General features: G+C 44.2%; 1 protein-coding gene across 11 annotated transcripts in view; it reads left to right on the top strand.

Annotated features, from left to right (window-relative positions):
* The window catches only part of ADD1 (adducin 1), a 92,639-nt gene extending 66,906 nt beyond the window's left edge, over positions 1–25,733 (top strand). For 4 of the 11 annotated variants that reach the window (XM_066573051.1, XM_066573052.1, XM_066573053.1 and 1 more), the window contains 4 exons: positions 7,131–7,287; positions 9,219–9,545; positions 12,588–12,680; positions 21,307–25,733. In XM_066573051.1, the coding sequence (XP_066429148.1) occupies positions 7,131–7,287; positions 9,219–9,545; positions 12,588–12,680; positions 21,307–21,698 (969 nt within the window). In that variant the 3' untranslated portion in view covers positions 21,699–25,733. Of the gene's footprint in view, positions 1–7,130; positions 7,288–9,218; positions 9,546–12,587; positions 12,681–16,368; positions 16,404–21,306 lie in introns of those variants that run through there. The other 7 variants (XM_066573056.1, XM_066573057.1, XM_066573059.1 and 4 more) reach the window with 4 other exon arrangements.
* Positions 25,734–27,495: the final 1,762 nt, after the last annotated feature.

Here is a 27,495-nt window from a genome sequence, read left to right as displayed (position 1 = left end):
AAGCTGTTTGTGTGGGAATTACACTGAAATGGAGCATGCTGCAATTTGTTTTCCAGACCAAAAGGTTCACAAAACAAATTTTAATTCATGTGCGGACGCCCATGCGTCCCTATGGGTGGCTTGATTTGCGGATCTTCCTCTAATCAGATGTGCCCGTGGACATTGGGCCTCAGATGAAAGAGGCGTGCAAGTACCGGCCGCCTCTGTTATTTTATTTTTTTTCTCCATAGAAGAGGTTGATTGTTTCCCTGGCAACAAGCAGTAAACAACCAGAGGACAGAGTAATCAGTACCTGGAGAACGGAGCATTTTGGTAATATACCTCTTATGTGTGAGTGCATTGTTTTGCGATTTTCAAACACATGGAAATAGGATTCCCGAGATGGCAATTACCCCTTTTAAGCATGAATACTATAAATATAACTTCATCATACAAACCACAGACATGATGGAGCCTCCAACTGGTGAAATGATGTCGTTCAACCAGCACCATAGAAGTACGGTAGAGGATTTGAAAGCCATGTCAGTGCAGAAGACACTTGTGAAGCATCCTAAGATATAAGTTCTTGAAAAGGGGCTATTCTCAGCCGAAACGCCACACCTGCTTTTATGGAATAAAAAGAACACTTTTTTTTTTTTTTTGATCCCCACACTTTCCAAGCTGCTTCCTACATCTGATTCTGACTAAATGAAGCCGTTCAGTCTCCTGTATTCAGTATGGGAGCCAGCACTACAGTGTAATGTGACTTTGGATCCCGGTGCCTAAGATGCTCTGTACCCTAGTGCATAGATATGAACAGCGGCCAGTCTGCTGTGTTATATAGAAGCAGAATCTACTATGCGAACCAATGTTTATAAACTGGAGGCACTTGGAGCTGAGAAACACTGCTGTGGGGCACTGGAAGCCCTTTGAACCCCCAATGCAACAATTTTTAAGCAAAGCTCTATTTGTTCTACACTTTGTTTTAGAATGTTGTTGGCTTTCCAGGAACCTGGTTGATGTGCGCCAAACTCTCCAGTCTCCTTGCTTTGCAAATCAGTGTCAACTTGTGGATTCCCACCCAAAAGTGGTATTTTCAGATGATTGGCGATTTCCTCTTTTAAAGGATGTTTATATGTATGAAGATTTCTTTTAGCCTGGGTTCACACAGGGCAGATTTGCTGCGGTTTTGCCGCGGATTGCCGTTACATATCTGCACTGTGGCAAAACCGCTGCGTTTGCAGTGCAATGCAGCACAAATGAGATTTGCCAAAAAGCTGTTCTCACAGGACGGATTTTTTTCTGCACAGTCGCAGTGCGGAAATGCAACTGCGTCGCGGTTTTAAAAGATGCAGCATGTTCATTCTTTGGTCTTTTCTGCAGCGCTTTTTTGTCCATAGACCTCTACGGGCGCAGCCAAAACCGCACCAAATACACGACAAAAAGTAAAAAAGCGCTGCGGGAAAAAACGCGTGTGGATTTTTCCGCACGAAAATCCGCAAGCCCAAATTAACCTTTGAAGCGGTTTTGCCGCAGAAGCAGTACTTCGGCGGCAAAACCGCGGCAAATCTGCCCTGTGTGAACCCAGCCTTATAGATGCACCACTTTGATAGACCTCATACTTGTAAATGAACATGTTGCATATCTGCCTGCAGTTGTCTGTGGCCTACAATGTGTAGCATATACAGTATATCTCCTTGTGCTGTAAAGGCACAGACGGTGCTAGCAAATATGTAGATTAGAGATCGCTGCAAACCTGTACGTATCTTCTGTTCCATCACTTATTTCTGTAGGACATTGATCTTCCTTCTCTCTCCATTATATGTAAAGGTCATTGTGTGCAGAAGCTGTAATGACTGTAGTGAGATCACGGAAGCAAAAATAACATTTATTGCAGCTATAAAGATATTGGCAATAAAACGCCTGTCTGTCGGCTAGTTCAAAGTATGAGCACAGAACCAGGCCGCCTTGTAAGGTCGGGTCAGTCCAGTTCTCTCGCCCCATTCTTTCTTTCAGCCAGTCCCAAAACCTTTTGCAGTCATCATCGGTGTAGTTCCCATAATTTCTGTTGCTCTTCGCATGCTCCATCCTCCATTGCTGCCATGTCAGCTTGCATGTTGTCTCACTTGCGTGCCGTGTTATATGGTGTACATGAGGTCTGGTCTGCTGTGTTTTATCAATTTGCTGTTTCAGGATGCGCCTCTTTCAGACTGTTCGGAAACTATTGAAGGGTTCGATCTGTCAGAGCAGGCCTTTAGTCCAGCTAAAATCCACTCAGTTAGAAAGGTATATACAGCCCTGTTATTTTGGGAATCTGGTTAGCGGCCCCGCACCCCCCTTTATATCCTGTATGCTTACATGGTGGGGGTACCGAGGGTTTTCTCCGTCTTTGTTTCCATGCCTTTTCAGTAGTATTTAAATGATTTACTATACTTAGTCTCTCTCTAGATGTAATGCAGTCGGGTATTGCGGTTGTGACATAGCAGCAGCACTGGCATTACTGTACATTTTTGCAATGTTTTTGCAACCCCCATAAAATTGTTGAAGTGCATCTCAATCTAATTAGTAACGTATCACAGTTCCTGACCTGAAAATAATTTTTATTCTAGATTGTATGAAGAGTACGTAATATTAGAGCAATAGGACTACGCATAACAGATTATGGCACTGAGAGCACTTGATGTTTAACCCTTACCTGATGCAGTCTATAAATATTACACACTATACCCGTTACAAGGATCACACAAAGCAAGGACCCTAAGCCGTAAGAAATATTTAGAGACCACCCCATATCACCTAAAATAATGGGTAAATGGTATAAAGAATAGTTCAGATGTGTAATTTGGATCTCTATACTCCCTGTTCATTGCTGTGCACTCCAAATCATGCCAGCTAATACATAAGAGGGCGACTATTATCTGCGTGCGCAACGTAGTCCTCTGTGTAGTGAAGGGCTGGCTTGTAGGGAAAGAGGAGTAAGTATAATGGTGCAAATTATAGATTTCTACGATTAACACATTACCTCTATGGGGTTAGTGCAAGATGGTAGATTATCTTTTAAATACAGTTTCAGTTTGTTTGTTTTTTTTTTATTCCCCCATTGCCATTTTGTCTTTTAAAGGCCCACTCCAGCAAAAACATTTTTTTTCCATCTTGCACCCGTCACCTGATTTTTCCCTTCACACTCTGGAAGTCTCCTCTGTATATTCCGATCACTTCTGTGCAGTGCGGCCTCCTGTCTGGTGCTTATCAGGCACCATCTTGAAGCTGAGACCTCTCCCTGCTTTCACTTTCACTATTCTGTGCTATCAATCCATGATGCATCGGCACATCATTACATGAGCAGCTAGAACCAGTACCATGTCTGCTGCAGGGAAAATGTTACCAGTATTCACTTAAATAAGCTACAGACCATAGGTATATTGTCAGGAGGATGAGCTGTGATCTGCTCTATTATAACTGAGTGACAGCAGCTGTGTGATCATAATCTGTAACTGTGATCGGAGTGTCTGTGTCCTCCTTCGAAGAGCTTGTGTGGTCCACTCCATGTAATATAACACAGATATTATGCTGACTGAGAAACTAACTAGTTTGAGAACATATGGACACAAGTAAATCTGAGCTGGACAGAATTGAGATCACATGATCACCCAAGGAGAAATGGGTCAAGATTTTCAGATAGAAGGGAATAACTAACCAAGGTAACTAGTTGATTTATATGTGCTGTGGGAGTGTTACATAATTAACAAAGCAAACAAGAATTCTCTGGAGTGGCCCTTTAAAGCGGTTGGACAGAAATGCCACAAAACGGTCACCATTTCTGCTGATCTAGTTTACTAGACAATTTATGGCCTATCATTAAGATAAGCCATCCATAGTAGGTCAGTTGCGTCTTCTGTCTAGGATCCCCGCCATTCATGTGTTCCTGAGGCTAATGCTAGTGTGCATTGATCTGGTTTCTGCAGGAAGCAGACAGCTCCGTTCCCACTCCAGTGGTCAGGCTTGGTATTGCATGCAAAGTTCCTATTTACTTCAACGGAAACTTTGCACAAGACACTGGCATGAGGAAAAGCTGCCCAGCGGAGGTTCCAAGCAGCAGAACCCCCATGATACAAGCACATTGAATACTTAAAATGACACATCATCCTCTTTACATTCACCGTTGATCATTTGTTTCACTCCTGGAAGGCTTTTGGCAGTGTTGGAATCTGAAATGCAGTATGCTGTGTGGAATTGATCTTTACATGACGCTACCTCTTGGGGTTGCATGCATGTAGACATGCCCTGGTACAGAATAATGCTGATCTGCTGTTGCATGGCACGTGTGTCAGCCTTCTGTTCATCGACTTTTACTGTGAACCCCACTTTTATAATACAGTTTTGTTCGGGACATTACCAGCACATGTTGCATTCCCATATGGGTAGTGATGAAGTACAGTTCTGCTTTACCTGTATTCTAAGAGCCTAGTCTTGCTCTCGTTGCAGCTACCACCCAGAAGGTGGTCATCTTTGGTTTGTGAAAATGCTCTTCAGTTTATTAACTTCTGCGTTGGCATAAATCTATCAAATGAGTCCTCATGGTAATTGACCCACTTAAAAATGCAAGGATAGTTGTATTTTTACATGGGTTTTCCAGCTCTTAAAACTGATGACCTATTCACAGGATTGGTCTTCGGAAGGTGATCCACAGCATGTTCGGGACCCTAACCAATTAGAGCTGAGCTATTCTCACTATATAGAGCAGGAAGCAGACCGTAGTACTAGTGTAGTACTACTTTGTACCCTGTAACAACGGCCTGACAAACAGCTTATTGAGTGGTGGACCCTTGCCGATCAGCTGATGATGACCCATTCTGTAGAGAAGTCATAATTGTTTTTTTTCTGAACTGGAAAACCCCTCTTTGAGTTTATTTTACAGGATTATTTTCCTTTTTCACCAATTGTGAACTAAGAGACAGTAAAGAAATCTGAAGGGTTAGGCGGTTTCACATCTGCATTGGAACCTCCAGTTAGAGGTTCTGCCGCAGATCTGTCTCAAAGTACTGATAAAAAAAAATGCTGCGTGCAGCACTTTTTTCCTTCTGTCTAAAAGCCGGGCAGCTGAGCGGACCTAGTTATTGTCAATGGGGTCTATTCAAGACTGTTCGGTCCCGACCTGAGACAGAGCCATTCGACTACAGGAATTCCCCTTTCCTGCTCCCCAAACAGAGCAGGAGAGATCGGAACCCCCGACACAGGTGTGAAAACCACCCTTACACAGATCTTATGGAATGCTAAATGTCAAGGACCATAGACAGACCCACCATATGTGCAACATACGCAAGCCATACATAGGGCAGTGGTTACAGATGGGGGTTGTCTTGGTAGATTACATGTAAAGGAATGAACTAATAATTACAAGAATTTCTAGTGGAATTTGCTACAGCTTAGAGACCCTATCTGTTATGCCTCTAGCAAAAGGCCCATATATACTGCACATGCCAAAACTGCAAAGATTTATATAATGACTTCTGATGCTCTTCTGCTACAAAATCACACTGTCACATGCTCAATTGTATATTTTTATATGACCAGACTAGAGGTATAGAGCGGTCTCAGTTAGTTTAAAGTTTTGAACACCTTTTTGCATTCAAATATTTTTTGCTGCAAAATTAAGCAACTTTTTAAATTGTTTCTACCAGTTTGCTGCTGTTTTTGTAACCCCTTCACATAGCTGGCTGTACTGCTGAAAATGACCTACTGTAGATCTGACAGCACACTGCTTCTGACTGACTTGCTCCTTCCCCTCCCTTTTTTTGGTGTCGGGATGATTGTCGCGAAATAAGCGCCCAACAGTCCCAGCGATGAAAACTCCTGGGCTTTTCACACAGGAGAGATAATCGTTGAGCGAATGGAGTTGGAGCTGTTCTTCTTCATTCACAGTAAACAGGCAGTCCTACTTAGATGGACTGGCTATTTACACATGCAGAGCATCTTGAGTTTTTATTCCTGCCTCAACTGAATGATAAGCAAACTAATTGTTGTTCAGTTGCTGACAGCTTTTACGCTATTTATTCAGATTCACACGACCCAGCAATTATATGAACGATGATCGCTCAGTGTAAAAGGGTCCTTAGACATAGCATCAGGGAGGAGGAAGAGGGTTACACACAGATCAAAGGGAAGGGCAACATCCAGTTCTTCAAGAAGGGAAGATCACACGGCCTGTACTATCTCCGAGAATAGATGCAAAGCACTCACAATATAGTCTGCAGGGAGCTGAGACTCACACTGTATGAGTGTATAGAGAAGAGGGCACCCATGGCCGGAAATGATGCTGACGTATGCCGTGTCCCCCTTCCAGCGCAGTGCTGGTAAGCACGAGGGAGAAGAGCACCGGGGAGAATGGGAAATTGTTCCAGAAAAGGTGTTCTAGTCTATAAAAGCTAGTAAAGGCAGCAGCATCCTGGTCACACAGACCTCACATAATGGGTGCATAACTGGGAGGGTCAACCACGCTTGAGAAAAGTTTGAAACAAAGAGTAGGTTGCAGACTGTTTTTATCAGGGTCTGAAATTAAAAAATGATTATAGTGAAATACTAGTGCAACTTTTTAAATTCAAGGTAACCACTAACGTAAAAATCACTTCTTCATGTCAAAGGTGTCCATGGCCTTAAAGGGGTTGTCCCACTGACATTTACTACCTAGCCACAGAATAGGTGATAAATATGATTGTTGGGGATCCGACCATTAGAACCCCCACAGATGACAATAACCTGGGTTATGACATGAGATCACGTACACTACTGCTCCATTTACTGTCTATGGGAGTGACTGAGACGGCCGAGTACAGTGCTACGAAATCTGTCAGTCACATTCACAGTCTATGGGACAAACCTCTAGCTTCAGGAGTGGCACCACTCCACATTGTGCCTACCTCAACCTACAAAATGTTATCTTCTATCTTTTAATTTTGCCACTTGCTAGCCAAGATCTGTTTTGAGGTTTTCATTACTGACCTATTGGAATAGAAGTGTTTTTGTTAGGTGCGTGTTGTTTTTTGTGTTTGTTTTTTTTTTGTGTGGGGTTTTTTCCTCAAAAGTGAGTTAACAATTTCTGGTTAATTGAGCAGTCTGATCTTAAACATGTCCCTTTCTTAATACTTTTCCAGGGAGAGCTAATTACAGCTTCAAAAGCAATTATTGAGAAAGAGTACCAGCCAAAGGTCATAGTTAGCACAGCTGGGCCAAACCCCTTCAATAAACTGACCGACCGAGAGCTAGAAGAGTACCGGAAGGAAGTCGAGCGCAAGCAGAGGGATGCTGAAGGTTTGTTTCTGGATGAACTGTATGATTTACCGAAATGTCATGTAATGACACCGTTACTGCAAATGTGTGCAAAAGGAAAGGAAATGCACATTCAGGCTCTTCCTAAACTGCAGTTAATCTTCTTTCTAGTATGGTCTTCTCGCGCTGCCTGGATGCAAATGTCTACAACCAAAAAAATTCAGTTATCGTCCATATGACTTGGGGGCTTAAATGCAAGCTACGTGCAAGGTTCCCTGTTTTAAGCTGGCATGCCTTACCCTCTTCCTAGAATTGGACGTACCATTATCTCCCAAGCGTGATGATCTTACCAAAATAGGAGATATGTCCAGTGGATGGCACATGGCCAGCACCCATGTTATAAACAGTGGGTGCCAGCTGTAATATTCAGTCAACATCATGCTGCAATGGCCAGGATCAGGGTGTGTGGGTTCCTCCCCCATCCCCCTCCCCTATAACCCCTCCCCATTAGCACTGAGAGGTTTCCTTGGTAGCCACTTTTTCAGGCCCACAGGTGTGCTAAAGGTAAGGCCTAATGGTTTGCTCGTCGGTGTAAGGCCGTAACCAGATGACTGTAGGCTGGTTGCGCTATATAAACTTGGAAGCAACTTGCATCTCACTGCACACACCCCTGTCCCTGTGCTATCCAATATTCATGGACCCTACAAATTACATGTGGTTGTCCCATCTAAAAATAGGACATGTTGCCATTTTCACACAGATGAATGGCCCAGCGAACAGCCTAATTGGGTTTAGTGGTTCTGTGTGTTGTCCATGGAATACACGGCCAGCACACTGCTGACCCAAATATACAGCCAACTGAATGTGCCTTAAGATATAGGCAATACTGTATACTTCAAAGCGCTATGTAAGTGATCACAGATTCCAGTCCACGAGTGAGCCAATAAAATTTCCAGTTCCCACCCAAAAGATTAATTAAAAAATCCTTTAAAACAAAAAACGGTACAAGTAAAATCATAATGACCCTGAGAGGAAAAATACATTTATTTAAATTGCATGTGGTGTGAGGGGAAAAAAAATAAGAATTGCGCCGTGAAGGTTTAACAATAAGTTAAACGTATCCCAAAATGGTGCGCAAAAAAAAAAATTAACCCAGCTCACAAAAATGAGCTTGTCACACGGCTAGATCGACAGTTATGGCTCTTAACCCCTTAATAACGCGGGCCTTTTTTTTTCTTCTATTTTTGTTCTTTCCTCCCCCTTATTTAAAAGGGGTTAATAGCGCCGTAATAAACAGCCCGTGCGCGCGCTGTATAAAGAGAGGTCGCCCCACTATCTCTCTCCATACATACCCCGACCCCGCAGGATGTAACTGTATGTCCTATAGCGGGAAAGGGTTAAAGTGTGTTAACACAAATTTTTGTTTCTCATTATTCCACAAAAGTAGTACAACATAAACTTGTTATCACTGTTCATTTGCGATCACCGTTCCTGTACCGACTTGTAGAACAAAGTTGAAGGAGGTCCCTGGGTCTGAACTAATGACCATTGAATTCAGTGGAAGCCGACAATCCGCTGTTATCCGGCCTGTCGTCACTGTGGATGGAACAAGAAGCTGGCAACTCCATCCACATCGCAGCATTACCAACCTGGATGGTGGATGTAGCTGTCGGCTGCTGGTTCCAGCCTCAGCGACGACAGGCTGGATTACTGCCGATTGTCAGCGGTCCTGGGCAGTGAACCTTCCATCTACCAACTGTTGATGACGTAGCCTGAGGATAGGTCATCAATTCTTCAGACCCAGAAACCCCCATTAGCAGTTCTTTCCTCTTCTGCCCTAGTAATGGAATCAGAAAAAGGTATTGCTGAGCAAAATATTCCATATCCATTACTGTCCAGCGATTTATAGTAAATGGTCTTGATTTAGTGCATTGGATTTTCATTTGCTTTTATGCTATTTATTTACATCCTAGCTGCCTCCATCCCAAATAGTACAATTATGGAGGAGCAAACACTGTATACGGACTCGACAGGTCCCCAAACCAGGTCTACAGATGCCCACGTAGAGGTGGTCAAAGATCAAGAGCCACCAGATCAGGCCAAGGTTCTGCCAACCAATGTAACACAGGAAGTTACACATGTGATCAGAGAATGTGAGAACTTACCAGCGATTGAGGTGTCTACTGCAGAGACAGAGGAGGACGTGGACGGTTCTCTAGAAAGGACACCTCATACGGAGTTTCACACGGCTGTCATCCGAGCGCTTAACATCAACTCAAATCTCGTTCTTAGTCCTGCAGGTATATCCACCAAGACGCCGTGCTCTGCCAGTATTCCCTCATTGCCAATTACACCTCTGATGTGGGAAATCTCTTGGTGACATTAATGATAGTTCCTAAAATCTTTTACGTTCCCCTTGGAGCGAGAGCTGATTCTTTTCCTATGTGATCTACAACATTAATCTTGAAGTAACCCACACAAATTTAAATCTGTATGTTGATTCTGCTCAGCAGTATTTTTATCTTCTGAATGTCTTCTAATCCCGGTGATAGTTAATTAACTAATGTTGTGTTCCTTCTTGTCATGTTCTAGACCTAAAAATTTCCATGTGAAGAAAAAAAAATCCTGAGCTGCCGCAGCTTAGAGCGCAGGGGGCTCCGAATTTCTATTGGTGCATGGGAAAGTTTTCTGCTCACTTTAAAAGAATATATTTATGAACTTCTCTTTCAAAGTGTTTTAAAGTCCTACAAAAATAACAAAATAAATGGTGTAATTTTTTAAAATTGTCTACTAGATGTTACAGGTCTGAAGCCCGAAGTTCCTCTACTTCATGTCTTGACAAGACTTCCTGATTACACTTTTTTTTTTTTTTTTTTTTTTTAGCATAGTCATTGGGTGGCTCCAAATTGCCACTTGCATCCAAATTGGGTTTAACGGGCACCTGTCACTGGGTGGATGCTGCCTGAACCCTGGCCAGATGGACATTGCACTAGTGTATGTTTTTATTTTCAAAAACTGCGGCATTTCAGAGTAAACATATGTTACTGTTATGACTTGGGGCTCATGCCCACGACCGTATGCGTAAAGCGCTGCGGGTCTCTCCACAGCGGTTTACACGTTTCCAGCCATATGCGCTGCCCAGCAGAAACTGTGCTAGCCGCTAAATCACACGCTCACGGACATGCGCAGTGTGGTTATTTATATATTTTTTAATTTTCCGCTCTGTTGAGAGCGGGGATGTATATGAAAACGCTGCCCATAAGCAGATGTATTGCATATGGACAGCTTATCCTACGCAGCCTATATAAGTATATAAGGCTCCCACTGCGTACGTATGCAGAGAAATGGAGGAAATTGCAAATTATTGCTCTTTCGTATTGATATGCACTGTCTACACACCAGTGTGCATGAATCAATGAAAGTCCACTGACTTTCATTGACTCCATTCACCACATATCTTGCGGCTATAAAAATGCACGCATCATGTACGGTGAAAACACAGTCATGGATATGAGCCCTAAGGGTGGCTTCACACAAGCATGTTTTTGTGCGTGCATACGCTCACACAAAAAGACGCTTCTATTAGAAACAGTGCATTCCCTATGGTGTGTGCACATGTCCGTGTTTTACAGGTGCGTGCCTGCAAAGATAGGACATGCGTGCACCATAGCAAAAGCACGCATTTTCTTCAGTGGAGCCGCTGCTGCCGGCGGCTTCATTAAAGGCCATGGTCTGCCGGCACCACTGAATTGTTTTTCAGGGAAGGGCTTTACATATAAGCTCTTCCCTGAAAAGCAAGAATTTTAGTGTAAAAATCTGCCACTGCCATGTCCCCGCGGGGATGAAGAACACATCTGCTGCATGCGGCAGATGTTTCCTTCATCCCTGCGGGGAAAAAGAATTCTCTGCTGCACCTGCCACATCTGTGACAGATGCAGCAAAGGAATTCTTCATCCGTGCAGGGAATAAAGAATTCCCTACCACAGCTGTAACAGAGGACAGCTGCGGTGGAGGATCCTGCTGCCAGCATCCTGTAATTGTTTCTCAGGAAAGGGCTTTAAATATAAGCCCTTTTCTGAAAAATAAGACAAAATGGTGATAGAATAAAAAAAAAAATCTTTACTCCCCTTTCTACAGCTGCCGGGGCTCAGGCGCGTCCAGCTGGCTCTTGCTGTGAGGAGTATTCAACAGGTAGGAATTTAGACTAAAAACCAAGTGACTATTAGCCTGTTTAATCAAGCAGTTATTCACCGATGAACGACTGACAGTTTACTGTGAATGGAGGCGGGTGGCTGTAAGATCTCTGGCACGCTCTGCCTCCATTTACTGAACCACTATTGCTACTATGTGAAAGTATAGGAGCAATGGTCATTGGAACAACTGTCAGGCGCTTAAGCTACAGAGCTCCGAGTCATGGGGAGGAATACTGATGGCCTCTCCTGCCTGCATCATGCACTGACCGCTCGCTTTCTGTACACAGAAGAGGAGAGAGCTGTCACTGACTTGGAAGGGCTCTGCCCACATCATGTACAGACTTCAAAGCATGTTTGTACCGTGCCAGTGTATGTTTCATTCTGAAACTTCACGAAATTGCAAAGTAAAACCTACGTGTTCATACTACTCATGGTGACAGGTTCCCTTTAATACTTGCAGTTAGATGTAAATGTATGCAAGCTGATGTCTAAGAGGGTATGGACCTAGACAATGTCCCCATGACCAAGCCGCTGGAAGTAGTCTTAATCAGACATAAGCAAAGAGTAGTATAGGCAATTGGGCTTGTCTCTTCAAGCACTGACTAAACCAATAGCTGGGGGAAAAAACTTGCAGTTTTTTTTTTTTAAATCTTTTACACTAAGTTACCTTTTAGACAAGTTTTCCATATGCCACTGATCCCGCCTTTTTTATTTTTCCCCTCTGATGCCAGAATTGATCTTTTATACTTTTTTTTTTTTTTTTTATTGGACAGTTCAAGGCATCCGGCCAATCAGTTCTGATGCTGGATGCCTTCCTGCACCAGATAGAAAAGCGTTGCATGCAACCAGTGACTGCTGGACCAGTGCAAAAAATGCACCAAAAGGGCATCAGTTGTGTCAGATTGTGGTGTGAAAACGCTGGCCAGACACAATTGAGGAATGGAAGCCCGACCTTTTTGATACATTGTATTTTAGTACTTTGATACTATTTGCTTTTTTTTTCTCCTGGAGATTTTTGTGGTCTAGAAACCAGTAGTGATTGATCTTTTCTTCTGCAGATTTCTTTATTTTTCACATCTGGATTGGAGTATGTGTTTTGTGCTCTAAACCTTTATTATACCGTAATAATCTCCATTCTTGTGTCTTTAGGAGCCACAGAGGAGTTGACAGAACAGAAGGACACTCCTCCTGAGCATTCCTTAACCCGCACACCCCCCAGCACTCCCATTAAGCTAGAGGAAGGTACGTCTGCTGCGGCTAGCATAAGATCGGTCGCATTGCTCTCTTACAGAGGCCAAAACTGCTAATAGGATTACACAAAACGTGTCCCAGAATCGTAGAACTAATGTTATCAAGCGTGGACCTGTCAAACTTCAGGGCTTTGCGTGGTGATTCGGGGTTTTCGTAATATTTTATTACATCTGTCTTTTTGCAGCATTCCCTTTTTTCTTATATGATGTATAAAGTTATTTATCTAATCTTATGCTCTGCTGTGTATTCACATTGCTAGTTATCTCCTGCTGAAATGTCACCGGCAGCCTCATCTGCTCTCATTACTGTACACAGGGACGTAGATCTCTCCATAACCCAGACATGCAGGCTGTATAGAAAGCATGGGATGCGTAGGAGTCCAAATAAAGCATTGGCATGCCTCCACAGTACACGCTACAACATGGCTCCACAGGTTACTCCTATGCACTTCCCTAAATCATACCCACCCTTTCCCACTGCTCCGGCCTCATGAGATCAGACACAATCAGGTTATTACAGATTAAATTCCTGTTCAGGACTGTTGTGAGGTCCCCGACTATCCGCCTATTTCAGATTAAAGAGGTTGTCCGGGTGTTAGAACAACTTTTATACAGTGGATCCAACTTTAAAATAATAAAAGTAGTGGCATTTACCGATCCTCAGACTCGGCGCTCCGGCACTGTAGCCTCGCGGTCCTCCCTGTCTTTGTTGTGGAATGGCTGTCACCTGACCGCTGCAGCCAATCGGAGGCCACAGCAGTTAGGTGGCGTTCTCCTGGCATATTTGCTTACAGCATCTGGGTGGATATGTCAGAACAGCACTTGATCGCTATAGTAGCCTTCCACAACCAGGACTGGGAAGACCACGAGGCTGCAGCGCCGGACTGCAGAGTCTGAGGAAGGGCAAATACCACTGCTTTTGTTATAAAAATTCAAACGATTTAGAAATCGATCGAACTCTGTTAAAACACCCGGACAACCTCTTTAAACAACCCTCCAGGGACTGTTAGTGAGGAGTTATTACTTGGTCCTTTTTCTGTTTCCCTATGAGTCCACCTGTAGCTGGGGCTCCTCTTCATTCTTCCAAGATGGCCACAGCAATTGAGACTACCCGAGGAGCACTGGTGGTGCATTGGTAGTCTAAAACACCACAGTCGTGGCCACAAGTGTTGACAAGGACACAAATTTTGGTTCATGCTGATGCTTCAGATGTTTCTATTATAAGCATTTCAGAAGGTTTTTTAAACCTTTGACAAATGCATCACGTTTAGGCAAAGACTCAATATTTACATTGTTAATCCTTAATTTTCAAAACTTCAGTAATTCACCCCGGCATGCTGGATATCAGCTTCTGGGCCAAATCCTGACTGATGGCTACCCATTCTTGCCTAATCAGTGCTTGGAGTTTATCACAATTTCTGTGTTTTTGCTTGTCCATCTGCTTTTTGAGGATTGGCCACAGGTTCTTAATGAGACTAAGATCTGCAGAACTTCCTGCCACTGACCCAAAGAGTCAACGTTTTGTTCACAGAGCCACTTAGTTATCATTTGTGACATGTTGCTCCATCATGTGGAAATAGCATTGTTCATCCCCAATTGCTCCTGGATGGTCAGGAGAAGTTGCTCTCAGAGGAGGTTTATATACCCTTCTTTACTCTTGGCATCGATATTGGGCAAAACAGTAAGGGTGCCCGCTCTCTTGGATGAAAAGCGACCCCACGCTTTTGGGCGGTTGCTCTCGCCTTTTCTTGTCTGGACAATCACTTGACCAGATGTTCCAAACCGTCGTCAGAGAAAATAACTTTCCCCAGCCCTCTGACAATCTGCAGGAAGTGCAGGGATGGGACTGTAGTCTGTCCGGGATGTTTTTCTTGGCTTCTTTGCTGCCCTTCTTGACACTATGTAGTCTCCAAAAGCCTTCGCCTCACTGTGTGCCAATACATGGACACCGGCCTGCTGCCACTCCTGAGGAGTCGCTTTTAATCCCAGGGAGTGAGCTCACTTACAGTTTTGCCTAATATTACTGCTACGAAGAAAAAATGGTATCTAAACGATGAACAACAATGCTTTTTCTAGCATGATGGAGCACCATGTCACAAGTGATAACTAAGTAGCTCTGTGACAAAAATAGAAACTTTGGGTCCATGACACGAAGCTCCCTAGATCTCAATCCCATAGAGAGCTGGAGTCCAATCCTGAAAAAGATGGGTGGATAAACACAAGCGCGGAAATGGGTTATCATTTGGGATTTGGCCCGGAAGCTGATATACAACATGCCAGGGTGAAGAACAGGAGTCTTGAAGAAAAGGATCAACACTGTAAATATTGAGTCTTAGCCTAAACTTGATGTATTTGTCAAGTTTAAAAACTTATGAAATGCTCATGATTGAACTTCAGTAACCATAGAAACAGTGACGATAATGGCTAAAAACACTGAAGCAGCTAACTTTGTGAAACCAAAATTTGACAGTCTCAAAACTTTTGTTTACGACTGGTACACGCTACTCTGGCCAGCACTGCTTACGCGAGCAGCAGTGGCCAATCTAAAGGCGGCATGCACGGACTACCAATGCTCCGAGTTGTGGCAGGAGTGCTGCTGCCATCTTCAAAGATGGACATGTGACCCCAGGGACAGGCAGATCAATGACAGAATGTGGAGAAAGATGCGTACCAGGTAATATAACTTCCCCTCCCCGGTGGGCCCTGGACAGATTTTCCCACAGGCACTGGAGGGTAATCTTTTTATCTTCTGTGTTCCTATATTACATATTAGTTTACTGCATATCACTGAAGCGGGTTGTCCAACAGTTAAAGGAGAAGTTAAGGAAGAACATTAATCCCTATTTTACCTTGGAACACTTTCTACATTTTCCTTTCTGTAAACTCTGACACCCCTGTAGGCGTGGGTCTACACATAGCTGATTTGCTGCAGATTTCGTGCAGCTGAAAAACATCGCCGTCATTTGGTGCAGATTTTGTTGTATATTTTGGTTCAGATCTGCAGCAGATTTCACTTTTTCAATTGAATCCAATCAACGGGGGTGAAACCTGCTGCAGATCCGCACAATCATGCACACTGTGACTTGGTTTTTGGTGTAGATTTGTTGCAGATTTTTTTTCAGCTGTCAAATCTGCATGAAATCAGCTACATGCAAACGCACCCTAAGGTTAGTTTCATGCTATGCTTCGCCTATCCATTTAGATTGAGGTGTCCTCCCAAAGTACCTCCAGGCTGTCGTTATTAGCCACATGTGTACCAAGCTATTTATTTTTGCACCCAGTTTTAAAAAGTGTATAAATGCACAGTGTAATACAAGTCAATAGCAAAACAAACGTTATATCCAAAATGCAGAGTGAATTCAGGCTAACATAAGTGCAATGTATTTGTGACTTATGTGGAAGAAATGGAAGACCGTGACCCTCTTGGCCGCCCTTCTGTGTATATGTGCAGTCAGCACCGTTGTCTGTGCACCCCTGCCCCCCCCCAACCCCGCCTTCCTTCATATTGAGGTCATATGTCTGTGAGTTATCTGCATTCACCTCCGCACTTCTCGCCTATATCATCTCAAGGTTGTTGCCAGCTATTCATTTGACTATTAAACATCTTCAATGAATGCATCAGACTTTTTTTTTTCTACTTGTGCTTTTTTTTTTTTTTCTTGTGGCTGCCAAACAAACAGGAGATGGATATGCTAAAGAATACCTGTTACCATAGTAAGTATCATCTCATTCTTTCAATCCTGTTCCCGTTCTCCTTTTATCTCTTCCTCAAATCCTTGTGTGCTTTGCTTCATTCTATCGCATCTTTGTTTTAATTCGAATTAACTACCTAAACCAGGAATTTAGTTTTAGGATTTGTTTGCTTTTTTTTTTTTATATATTTGGAAAGTCCTTGGGTGTTGATCATTTAGACAACAGTTCTCTATGAAGAAAAAGGTTTTGTGATTTGTGAAATCACGGGAATGCCCACCTGTAAGCGAGTCATTGAGATTACGCGGCAGTACCCTAGAAAGAGGGCTACACAGGGGTTTGCACCAGGTTATGTGGTATTTCGTGACTTGGCTTTCACAGCAACAAGTAAATATTGTCATTTTCATGGACAATTTGTTTGAAAATACTTGAAAATCCTCTATTTAAATGGGATGTGCCAAGTTATAAAGTCAACTATAACCACGATCAATGGGGGTTCGACCGAGGATGGAGGTCCAGTTGGTCCCTCGGTGAATGGTGAAAGTTGCCCAGGTTTGTCGCTGCTCAATTCACTTCAGAGAAGGCCCCAGAGATTGCCAAAGCGCTTGAACTTGGTAATTTCTAGCGCTGTCATTGAAGTGAATGGAGCGGAGACGCACCTGTGTGGTCTCTACTTCATTTATTCAGGGACCGTTCAGATCCCCCCCTTATAAAGTTATCCCCTAACCTATGAATAGGGGATAACGTTATAAATTGGCACAACCCCTTTTAAACGGAACATATGTCATGTCCCAAGAGCAACATAAACTAACAGATGGTGCTTATAGGACATGGGGATGTGATCTGATGTGGTCACTGCTGAAAGTCAGCACTTGGTCAATTAGTTTGACTCTCCTTCAGTCACTGCACACGCACCCCCCCCCTGTCATTTATGACTGTAGAAGAGAGTCGTCAGACTGACTGACCAAGCAGCGACTTCTACCAGATACCGCATAGTAAAGGGGAGGCAGGTAAGTATAAAAAACACATCCCTGAACAACTTTCACCGTCCTATAAGCACCATGACTTTAGTTTATGGTGCTTGTTAGGATGTGACCGTTTCTCTTTTAAGGCGCTGTTGACATCCATGTTTGGGTTTCCATTCTTCTTTTCCATCATAGGAACTGAAAAACGGAAGCCTTGCATAAACTTGTCTATTCTGTGATGGAACCAATTGCCTATAATGAGGTCCATCTGGTGTCTGGCACTTCACCGGACAAAATGGCACTGTATGCTGCAGTATTTTGTCCGGCATTCCTGGATGGGTGGTTGCCGGAAGCCCTGAATGGAGCCTGTGATGCCGTTGTGAGCAGAGCCTCAGGTTTTTTCAGAACCCCCACTAGGGACCACAATGGGCCTTTCATTGTTGCACAGGCACATTGGCTCCTCTACATGGGTGGCCATGTATGGTAGTGCTGTCATGGTCCACCGCTGGGACGTGTTACATCTTGAGTTCAGTGACAGGCCAGTAAGTATGACATAAGTGGTGATAATGAAAACCCAGACCAGCAGGAGACCATCAAAGCATCAGCATTGGACAGTCGGGGATTGAAGAGGTCCTGCTTCTGTGCTGTCAGACTGTATTCCTCGAGGTACAATTCTACTAGACCTCTCTTCATACAATTGGCAGATTGGAGCAGAGTTTACCCTTGTCGGTAACAGTGCTGTAAATGTTTTACCTCTCCTGGGTGCTTTTGTGTGTACGACTCTTGGCCACATTTTCTGGCTTGTCTGATTCATTGTCCAGATTGATGTAAGTGAAGCTCAGTCATTGTTTTCTGTTAGCGGTTTTTTTTCTTTTTAATAAAACTTTGGGTCTCCCTTTCATTTTCAAGATCTCTGCTTTCTGTCAGTAAAAACACGTATTTGCATCTGATACTAAAAGCCTGTCTTAGCCAACTATCACATATACAGCGCTTGTTACTGTGTAACCAAACCTGCTCATTGAAGGAGTCTGTCCGCATATATCTGCCATATCAACGCACTATACTTTTTACATATGCAACTTAATGGGAAATCAAACGGTACCTTTATTTTTTCCAACTCAGGCTCCCATCCAGAGATATGGTGCCCCGAGGGACTACCGGTCCCATAGGCTAATTAGCCATGGACCACACGATGGGCAGTTCACATCTGCATGTGGTCCAGGCTTTCTTCCTCCCTCTTTCACGACATAACAGCCCCTTCTCCTCTTATTGACATCATTCAGGCACGCACTGAGGGGTGAGACGCATGCACCCTGCTCAGTGCAATACAAGCATGCTGTCGGTGGCATGCATGATGTCTCCAGCTGCCAGAACTGCAGACTTCAATCAGCAAAGGGATGTTTTGTAGTGGAAGAGGGAGGAGGCCCAATGATAAACCGCCCATCAGATGGTACTTGGCTAATTGTCATTCACATGGGAAGCCCTTGTAAGGCAATATCTCAGGATAATACCCAGAGTTGGAAAAAGGAAATATTGCTTTGTCAGACTTCCTTTAATGGGATTTTACGGGCCTGCACAAACAAAGATGGCCTACCACCACAGACTAAGGATGCATACTAGTCAAACATACTACCTGCTGCTTTGATTAGCTAGTGCTGCCCATTTGATTAACACTGTCCAGTTAGAGCAGCATGGAGTCACTTAGACCAGGGGTCCCCAACTCCAGTCCTCAGGGACCACCAACAGGTCATGTTTTCAGGATATCCTATAGTAAGACACCTGTGGCAATGTCTGAGGCACTGACAATAATTAGATCACCTGTGTAACACTGAGGAAATCCTGAAAACACGACCTGTTGGGGGTCCCTGAGGACTGGAGTTGGGGAACACTGACTTAGACTACCAATTCATACTAGTGCACAATGTGCATCAGGTTGTTGCAGTGGTGCTGGCCGTCTTTGTCCAGAATGGGAGGCCTGGACAAATAACCAGCTGCACACCCTTTTTATCATTGCACATCATAATCGGGACAGGCTTTCACCCTCTGGGTCTGGTCCTATGAAGCGCTTTCCATGTAGTTGGGTTGAGTCCACTGTGCTGCACAAAGCATTGGCCCCCAGTAGCTTGCTAATGACTTAAGTGGTTGCTGACTGCGAGGATAGTCTAAAAGAGCATGGCCAGTAACCGTGGACCGCTCACAGGATGGAACTTTTTCCTTAGCCATGTAGTAAATGCTTCATGGTACCAGAACCTCTGTAGAGCCCAAAGCTACACAGACGTCTTCCAACACAATCTGCTGCACAAGATTGCATACAGTTTGGTGTACTCTACTGGCCAGTTGCTCAATAGCACTACAAAGAGTCTATGTAGCCGTAGCCTTAATGTTCCTTTTTGTTGACAGCAAGCAGAGCTCTCGAAAATGGTGAGGAATTGACTCAAAGTATATTAGCAAGTTGCCTGACTTCCCATTATACAGTAAATATGCCTTATATACATAAAACCAGAAAGATCCCTTTAAAGGGTCACCTGTTTTGCACTATTATATATGGGGATCCCTTATTGGAGCCAGTCGTAGTAGCAGAACCTCCTGGAATCCTTTAGTGGGTTTGGTCTGTTAGTCCCAGAACCAGGCTTGTTGGAGCTTGTTTTTATGTCATGCTCCTGCAGTCTTGCATAGATCCTTGTGCATTGGGCTGCTCCGCTTGCAAGCATTACCAATGAGCTGCTTCCATCCTACTCGCATTGCTGAGTGCTTTAACGGCCTTGATTCTGTTTTCAGGTGTAAAGGGTTCCAAACCACAACATACAACCCATCCTATTATGTGCATATGCTATTAAAAAGCAGAGTTTGACTAAAAGTGGGACCCTCAGAAAAGTTGCGTGACATAAAATTGCATTGTGCAACTTGCTTTCATTGTCTGCAATTTGGTTGTTGCACAAGTCGCAGCCTCATGCCGCTTACATTTATTGTCCACGGTGGAAAATTTGCTTGCGACCTATATCCAAAATCAGCTGGATTTGGGACGGTCTTGCAGCAGGCCACAATGTGACTCATTGACAATCATTACTTATGACGTTGCATGCAGCATTGCAATTTTCATGTCTTCAAGTAATTGCAACTCTTCATGGGGATACATGTCTCTGTACAGTAGTAAGTACTTAAAGGGGTTGTACCACAATAGACGATTAGCTAAGTGATAAAAGTCTGATTGATGGAGGTCTCACCGCTGAGACCCCTACCAATCCTGAGAACGGGATCCCGTGTCCCCCCTGGCCTTCTCACTGTGGATTCAGGAGGAGGAGATTGAATGGAGCGATGGTCGTGCGGTGCCGCTGATGGAGATAGCTGAGCACAAGCACTTGGCCATTTTGGTAAGCCGCACTGAAATGAATGGAGTTGCCCAGCAGTGTTCAGCCTTGATAAGCGCTGTGGAATATGGTGGCGCTATATAAACAGAGATTATTATTATTTCTAATGCTCCCTAATAGGGGCAAAAAGACTAACCTATATAATCCTACATCAGTGATTCAGTCCTCTCATGTGTCCAATTATTAGTCATTTCTAACAAGTTTCTAATATCGAATTAGTAATCCAACAACGCGTCCAGATTATTAAATTATTTTCTTTCTGTATTTGACAACCTTTAACTGGCTTTTAACATACACTGAGGTGGGAGTTGTCGGCTTCTTCCTCCTTTATTTTGAAATCCGTTTAGTGAATGTATTACACACTTCCTGATAAATTTAGATAACGATAAACGTCCTTTTTTGTGCAGTTTATAAAGGAAAGAATATTGTTTTCTCCTGATGATGATTAACCCCTGGTAGTAATTCTATCATTGACTGGGTATATTTTTATGTACAAGTGTGTAATAACGTTCCAAAGCTTCCGCCCTATCCTACTAGGAATCTCCGAGAATGGCGGCCATGACTGACTGTGTACATCTCTGTGGTCTTTCTCCAGAATCTCCGCACGAGCCGACTTACAGAGATGACAGTGATGCCGCAACCCTTAAGCAGACTCTACCCGACCTCACCCCAGACGAGACCTCCGAATCCCTCTGCTTCCCAGCGTCTGCAAAACCAAATGAAGAAGCAAAGCCTCCTGTGGAAGACCTCCCGCAGGTCCACACAGAGACCACCGAAGAAGGAACTAAAGAACCGCAACCTCAGAACATTGAGCCTCCTCCGGCAGCGGAGGACACAGCGCAGGCCGACGCTGCCCAGGCGACGGCAGACACGGCACAGGCAGATGCGGGCAGCGACGAGTCTCCCGGAAAATCCCCCTCCAAAAAGAAGAAGAAATTTCGCACACCTTCCTTCCTGAAGAAGAACAAAAAGAAGAGCGAGTCCTAAAGAGCTGCAGGAACACTGTCATGTCTCTAAGAGTCCAGTAACCACTAGAATGTACCCAATCGTATTGTTTTATTTTTTTTTGTCTTTTCATTATATAAAGGAATGCAACAACCCGCGAATAACTGAACCTACTAGTTGTAGCTTGACTGTGAAAAGGTTAACCCAGGAGAAGCGTTTCCTTCCATGTAAGGTGCTAACCTGTGTGTTCAGCAGCTCGTCACTCCAAACCGTTCACTTCACCACGTGTAGATGTCCGTTCCCATTTTTTGTTCTATTATTTAGCTTGTATATTACTTATTGCACCCCCCCCCCCCCCTTTTCACCCCCATGATAGCTTCCCTTAGCATGTCTCCTTGTAAATAACAGGCTTCCGCTCTCGCTACGTGGGGGAATGACTAAACCACATCACAGCGCTTTCCCTTTAAAGTGACACGATCCTTCTTTTTTTTTTTTAATCATCCAGCAGCCCTACAGTCATCCCTTTCCTATGCACTGAGCTGCTTGCTAATTGCAAGTGTTACCAGTAACCCTTTCCTAGCTGGCCCGCTCACCTTTAACGGAGTCGATTCGGTTCTCGCTAATTATAGCTGATGATGGCCATTTGCTGGCATAATTGTCGTCTTTTTTATATCACTAGGAACTGCTGCTGCCTTAAAGACATGGAATGAATATCTAGACCACTTTTTGTTATTTCTCCCTGTCCATCTGTCTGCAGAGCTTTTTCCATTCCTTTCGCTATTCTGAAAGATGAACATGAAGGTGCATTCGCTTCATTCTGCACACATCATGGTGGACCTTGTTTTACAGTCCCCCAGTATATTTTATTATAATCGTACAGGTTTCCTTCTATGGTGGGGTCCTAAATTCTGCCATAAAATGGGGGGTACCCCTGTATATTGATGGAAAGGTTGCATCCCTGACAGTAGTTACAAGGCTTTTCAACTGCTTGTAGGTAGCCGCTCTTTCCTATTTGGGGCTCGGTAGTCTCTTCTGTAAGGATAGGCATGTCGCCCGCTTTCCTTGCACATATAGAAAATCATATACATTAATATATGTACATTCCTTTTGGAAGTAGAGCAGCTAAGATCACTGCAGGACATTGTCTTAACCAAAATCTGAATGCACCTTTTGGTCTGACATTTTTACACAATTCATAGTCATGTATTTACTATTGACCACTTTTAAATGGGTTGTCCAGTTGCAAACTATTGATGGTCTATCTGCAGGATAGGCCATCAATAGTAGATCAGCAGTAGGACCCATGGCGATCAGCTTTTCGCCATGCCTGTACACTAGTAAAAAGGAACTAATTCCCACTGTGGTGGCCAGGCTTGGTATTACGAGCAAAGGGCTCCATGACAAAAATGGCAACTTTGCGTGTAATACCAAGCCTGGCCACTACAGTAGGAACAGAGCTGCCTGCTTCCTGCATAAAACGTCTGTTACCCAGTGAAAAGTGCGGTTCCTGGGCTGCACAGGTCTACTATTGATGTACTATTCGAAGGATAGGCCATCAGTAGTTTACAACTGGACAAACCCTTTAAAACTTGTTCCTGTCACCTACATGTTCGGTGAAGGCAGCCATATTGTGGGCCAGACCACTCTTCCTGAGACTGTAGTCCATCATCCTGTGGTCATGTTGGCAGTTGCCTTTCAGCTGCTGTTAAACTACTATGGGTTGTTGACCACTGTGCTAGGGGCATCACCGGGCTCCTTTTCCAGAAGCTCCTAGCACATTGATAGGCTGCAGGAATTCTTCCTCTTCCCCTCCCCCACAGACCTGGATTACTTAAGCCATTTGTAGGCCACAGGTACACTTTTTTTTGGTGTAATCTTTGTTTCAGAGTGGAGTTGGAGGCTATAGTCCATGTAACTTGTTTTCTAGGTACTGGTTTCAACTTTTACATTTTTTTTCTTTTTGCTTTCAACAACCTGGAATGTTCTGTATTTTAGGTGAGATTCCCACAATGACGTTGGGTTCACGTAGCGGCACAAGTTTCTATCGTAGGGAGAGTACCGTGTATGCAACCAATGTGCCGCAACCGCCTTTGTAAGATCCCAAAGGTTTCCTACCCATACAGTGATCAAGTCTTCCATGCTGTAGAAGTAATTCATCTCGGTTTTAGTGGAAATCTCATGTCTCTTGAGCCTCATCTCTTACTGCACCTGAAATCTCAAAATTTAGTCCTAAAAAAAATGTGAATTAAAGTAACGCAACGATCCTGGAGAAACCTAGAGGCCTCGCTGTTTCTCTGACTACATGATGCACATCGTGCATGGGTAGTCAGGACCGGTGCGGCCATCTTGGTCTGTCTTTGTCCTGGGAGTGGAGGGTCGCTTTAGATGCCTTTCAGATGGCTGGAATCTGGAAAACTCTGCAACAAATCTACACGCTCCCATGTTTGTGTTTTTTTTTATGCAAAACTGAAAATGGCTTAATTCTGCGTCAAAGTCTGCAGTTAGATATGCAAGTTTTGGTGTAGATTCAGCTGCATGTTGCGACCAAATTCCAGACCCTGTGATGGGTCCCTAAAGCAAGTAATAGGGATTGCCAAGTTATAGGGCTTTGCATAGGAATTTATAAAGGTGCCCTCTAGCAATCTACCCAGAACCCTTATATTTAATGGGTTCTGTAATTATATAATAGCTGTTACAGTGAATTATTATCTATCTAGAATGAAAACTGCATTAAGCCTCATTATATTAAAAAGCTGAAAATGTTAACTGCAGATAAAGGGGTTGCCCTCGGGATAGATCATCAATTATAGATTGGCAGGGGTCTACTGCCTAGGATCCCTGAGTATCAGCTATTCACTGGGAATGTGCTCTTGTGCACTGAGCTAATTTCTGGAGGAAATAGACAGCTCTGTTTCCACTGTAGTGGCCAAGTTGGGTATTACAGGACAAAGATCCCATTGAAACGAATGCTTGTAATACCAAGCTTGGCCACTGCAGTGCGAACAGCGCTGTCTGCCTCCTGCAAAAATGTGCTTGGTGCACAGCGGCCTGGAAAATCATTGATTTGGCAGGCAACCAGTATGTTAGATCCCTGCTGATCTATGTACTATTGATCTTATGGATGGGCCAGCAATAGTTTACAACTGGACAACCCCTTTAAGGCCAGAGTCATGGGCCCATTATGGCTTAGGAGGCTACACACGTGAGCTATTTTTTAACAGACCTATGATGTGTAAAAACCCATGTCCATGTGCTTTCTGATGAGATGCACAGGTTTCTCTGTTGCAACTTGCATTATGGCCATATGCCAGAGGCCTAACAGTGCCCATTTTACATGACTCTCGGGTCAAGAAGCTTCAATATAGGGTGGAGATATTTGGTGGCACTAAAGAGCACTGTGCTGCTCTGTGACATAGATGGTACAATCTGGCCAAAAGTGGCTGCAGCCAAATCCGCTGTACCCACCTCACTGAGATATGAGGCGTTACTGTATGTTGTAGTGCTGATTTAGGAACAGCCCCATTTGGTCAGATTGTTCCATTCATGCCAGATTGGCACAGAGCCGGCCTGATAGGGATGTGCTCATCCGTACAGCTCCTCGTATCTCTGATTCCTGTGAGGCAGAGTTTTGAGGTAAAAGTTTTAAAACTTTTTAACACAATGTAATGAATATTTTAACTGGATGCTTCTAGCTGTATCAGAAGCCTACGTGAAGGATATTGCACTTTGATGAAATATTACTGCATAAACTCTTTACACATAAGACATCATACAAGATCACTTCCCCCAGATCCGGTCACCTGGTAGTTAAGCAACACACAACTCCCCACCTTCCGTCATCCATTATATGATGGGGGTCAGAATCATTATGACCCAATGAAATTCATTTCCGGTTTGAGAAACTAATCTTTAATTTCTTTTCCTTCTTTCTTTCCCCCCCTGATTAGAGCTCCAGGTCTTTGTATCTCAGTTTAGTATGGTAATGTATTGATACTTTTCAAAAGGGTCATGTATTATTTCTTCTTCTTTCCTTGTATTGTTTATTTTACTCACAAATAAATTTGTTTAAACTCCTGATTTCCTATCTGATGTGACACTGTTTTATTGATGATGGTGGACTGCACAGCAAACTTCTCAAATATTGAGTTGATATTAAAGGGGTTGTCCGGCCACACAGGGTAAAAATTTTTATAATGCTGCTGCTTTCCTTTCAGTAAGGATAGTAACAGACAGCATACAGGGGCTCAAACCGGCCGGCAGATCAGCTGCAATGTCAGTTTCTTACCTTAGAATCTGATCTTCACTGCAGCTTTCAAAGATGGCGCCTCTGTGCTGCCTTCCCACAATGCTCTGCGCTCTCCCTCTTCTGTGTGCGCGCTCTCGATGGTAGTAAGAGACATGAAAAGGCAGGATTTCCCTCAGCTCACGTCCAGGCCCCGCCCCCTGCTGCATACTATAATCAGAGGGGTTGTGGCCAGGGGAGACTGTTATACTCTCATGGTTCACGATAAAATCCTACCATGAGTGTAAACAGCAGCACAGTGTATAGTGAATGGAGAGGGGCAGGGGAGAGCCGAGAGAGAACTCTCCTGCAGCCCCCCACTGCAAAGCTACCTACTGCCCCCCCACCCTGCTAAAGTAAAGTAAAACAAAACCTTTCCCCACACACACATGCGCTCATAGTGCCCCTCCCACAGCGACCCCTCTCACAATGACCCCCCCCCCCCCCCCCCCGACTTCTGTCAGCCGGGTCCCTGCGCACGCACACACACATCACTGCACCCCCCCCCTTGCACACATCCATCCATCTCTCCCTCTCTCCCCCCCCCCCCCCCCCTTCCCCCAGGACTTCTGACAGCCGGGTCTCCAGACACCACTAGCACACTCACACATCACTGCACCCCCCTCCCCTGCACACCATCCATCCATCCATCCATCTCTTCCTCTCCACCCCCCCCCCCCCCCCCCCCCAGCGAGAGCCCGCCCCTCCACTCATTCTTACCTTGGAGATGAAGAGCCAGCAGCCACGCCTCCCCTGCAGGCAGAACTGAGCTTCCCAGCGGCTGAAGTTCTTCTGCACATGCGCAGAGCTGTGCTGGAGAAGCTTGTCCCCGTCATCCCGACAAGAAGAGGACAAGAGACTTGTCGGAACCCATGGCAACCGAGGAGCAACACGGGGGGGGGGGGGGGGGCAGTCCAAAAGGTAAGTGAATAACTTCTGTTTGCCTAATTTACAATGCACAATGTATATTACAAAGTGCATTGTATTGGGCAAACAGAAGTAATGAGACCTAATGTTTATGGCCGGACAACCCCTTTAACCTTTTGCAATCCAATTTTGGATTCAGGGTTTCCTAGGGGCCTTCTCTTTTTCTGCCACTTTACAATATCGCCATCTGCTGGCTAGAGCCAGTACTGCAGGACTTGACATGCCGGAGAGGCCCCTAACAGAGCGGCCAGTAATCTACAGTAAGAATACCCTGCCGGATGTCTTCTGACATCAGAGCTATACAGCCTTCAATCAGAATGTTGGAAGACGTCAGACGGGATTGGAAAAGGTTAAAGTTTAAATGTAGTTGTAGAACACTTTAGACGTTGTGACATGTCCACTTTCCATCGCTGGAGTCTCAGTAGCAGGACCCCAACGATTTTAAAACTTCTAGCAGTTGGCAAGTTTTCTAAAACGATGGCTCCATTGCAGGATCATACATGCTGCTGGCGGTTTGTTCATCATTTCTGGGTCTTTGTAGCGTTTTAGCCTATTCTGGAGCACTGCTGCCTAAAGGCTCTTTTAGTTGGAACGAATTATCGTTCAATGAGTGGAAGTGAATAATTGTTC

Source organism: Eleutherodactylus coqui, chromosome 7, assembly GCF_035609145.1.
Source record: "Eleutherodactylus coqui strain aEleCoq1 chromosome 7, aEleCoq1.hap1, whole genome shotgun sequence".
NCBI classification, from domain to species: Eukaryota; Metazoa; Chordata; class Amphibia; order Anura; family Eleutherodactylidae; genus Eleutherodactylus; species Eleutherodactylus coqui.
This window is presented reverse-complemented; position numbering and strand designations above follow the sequence as displayed.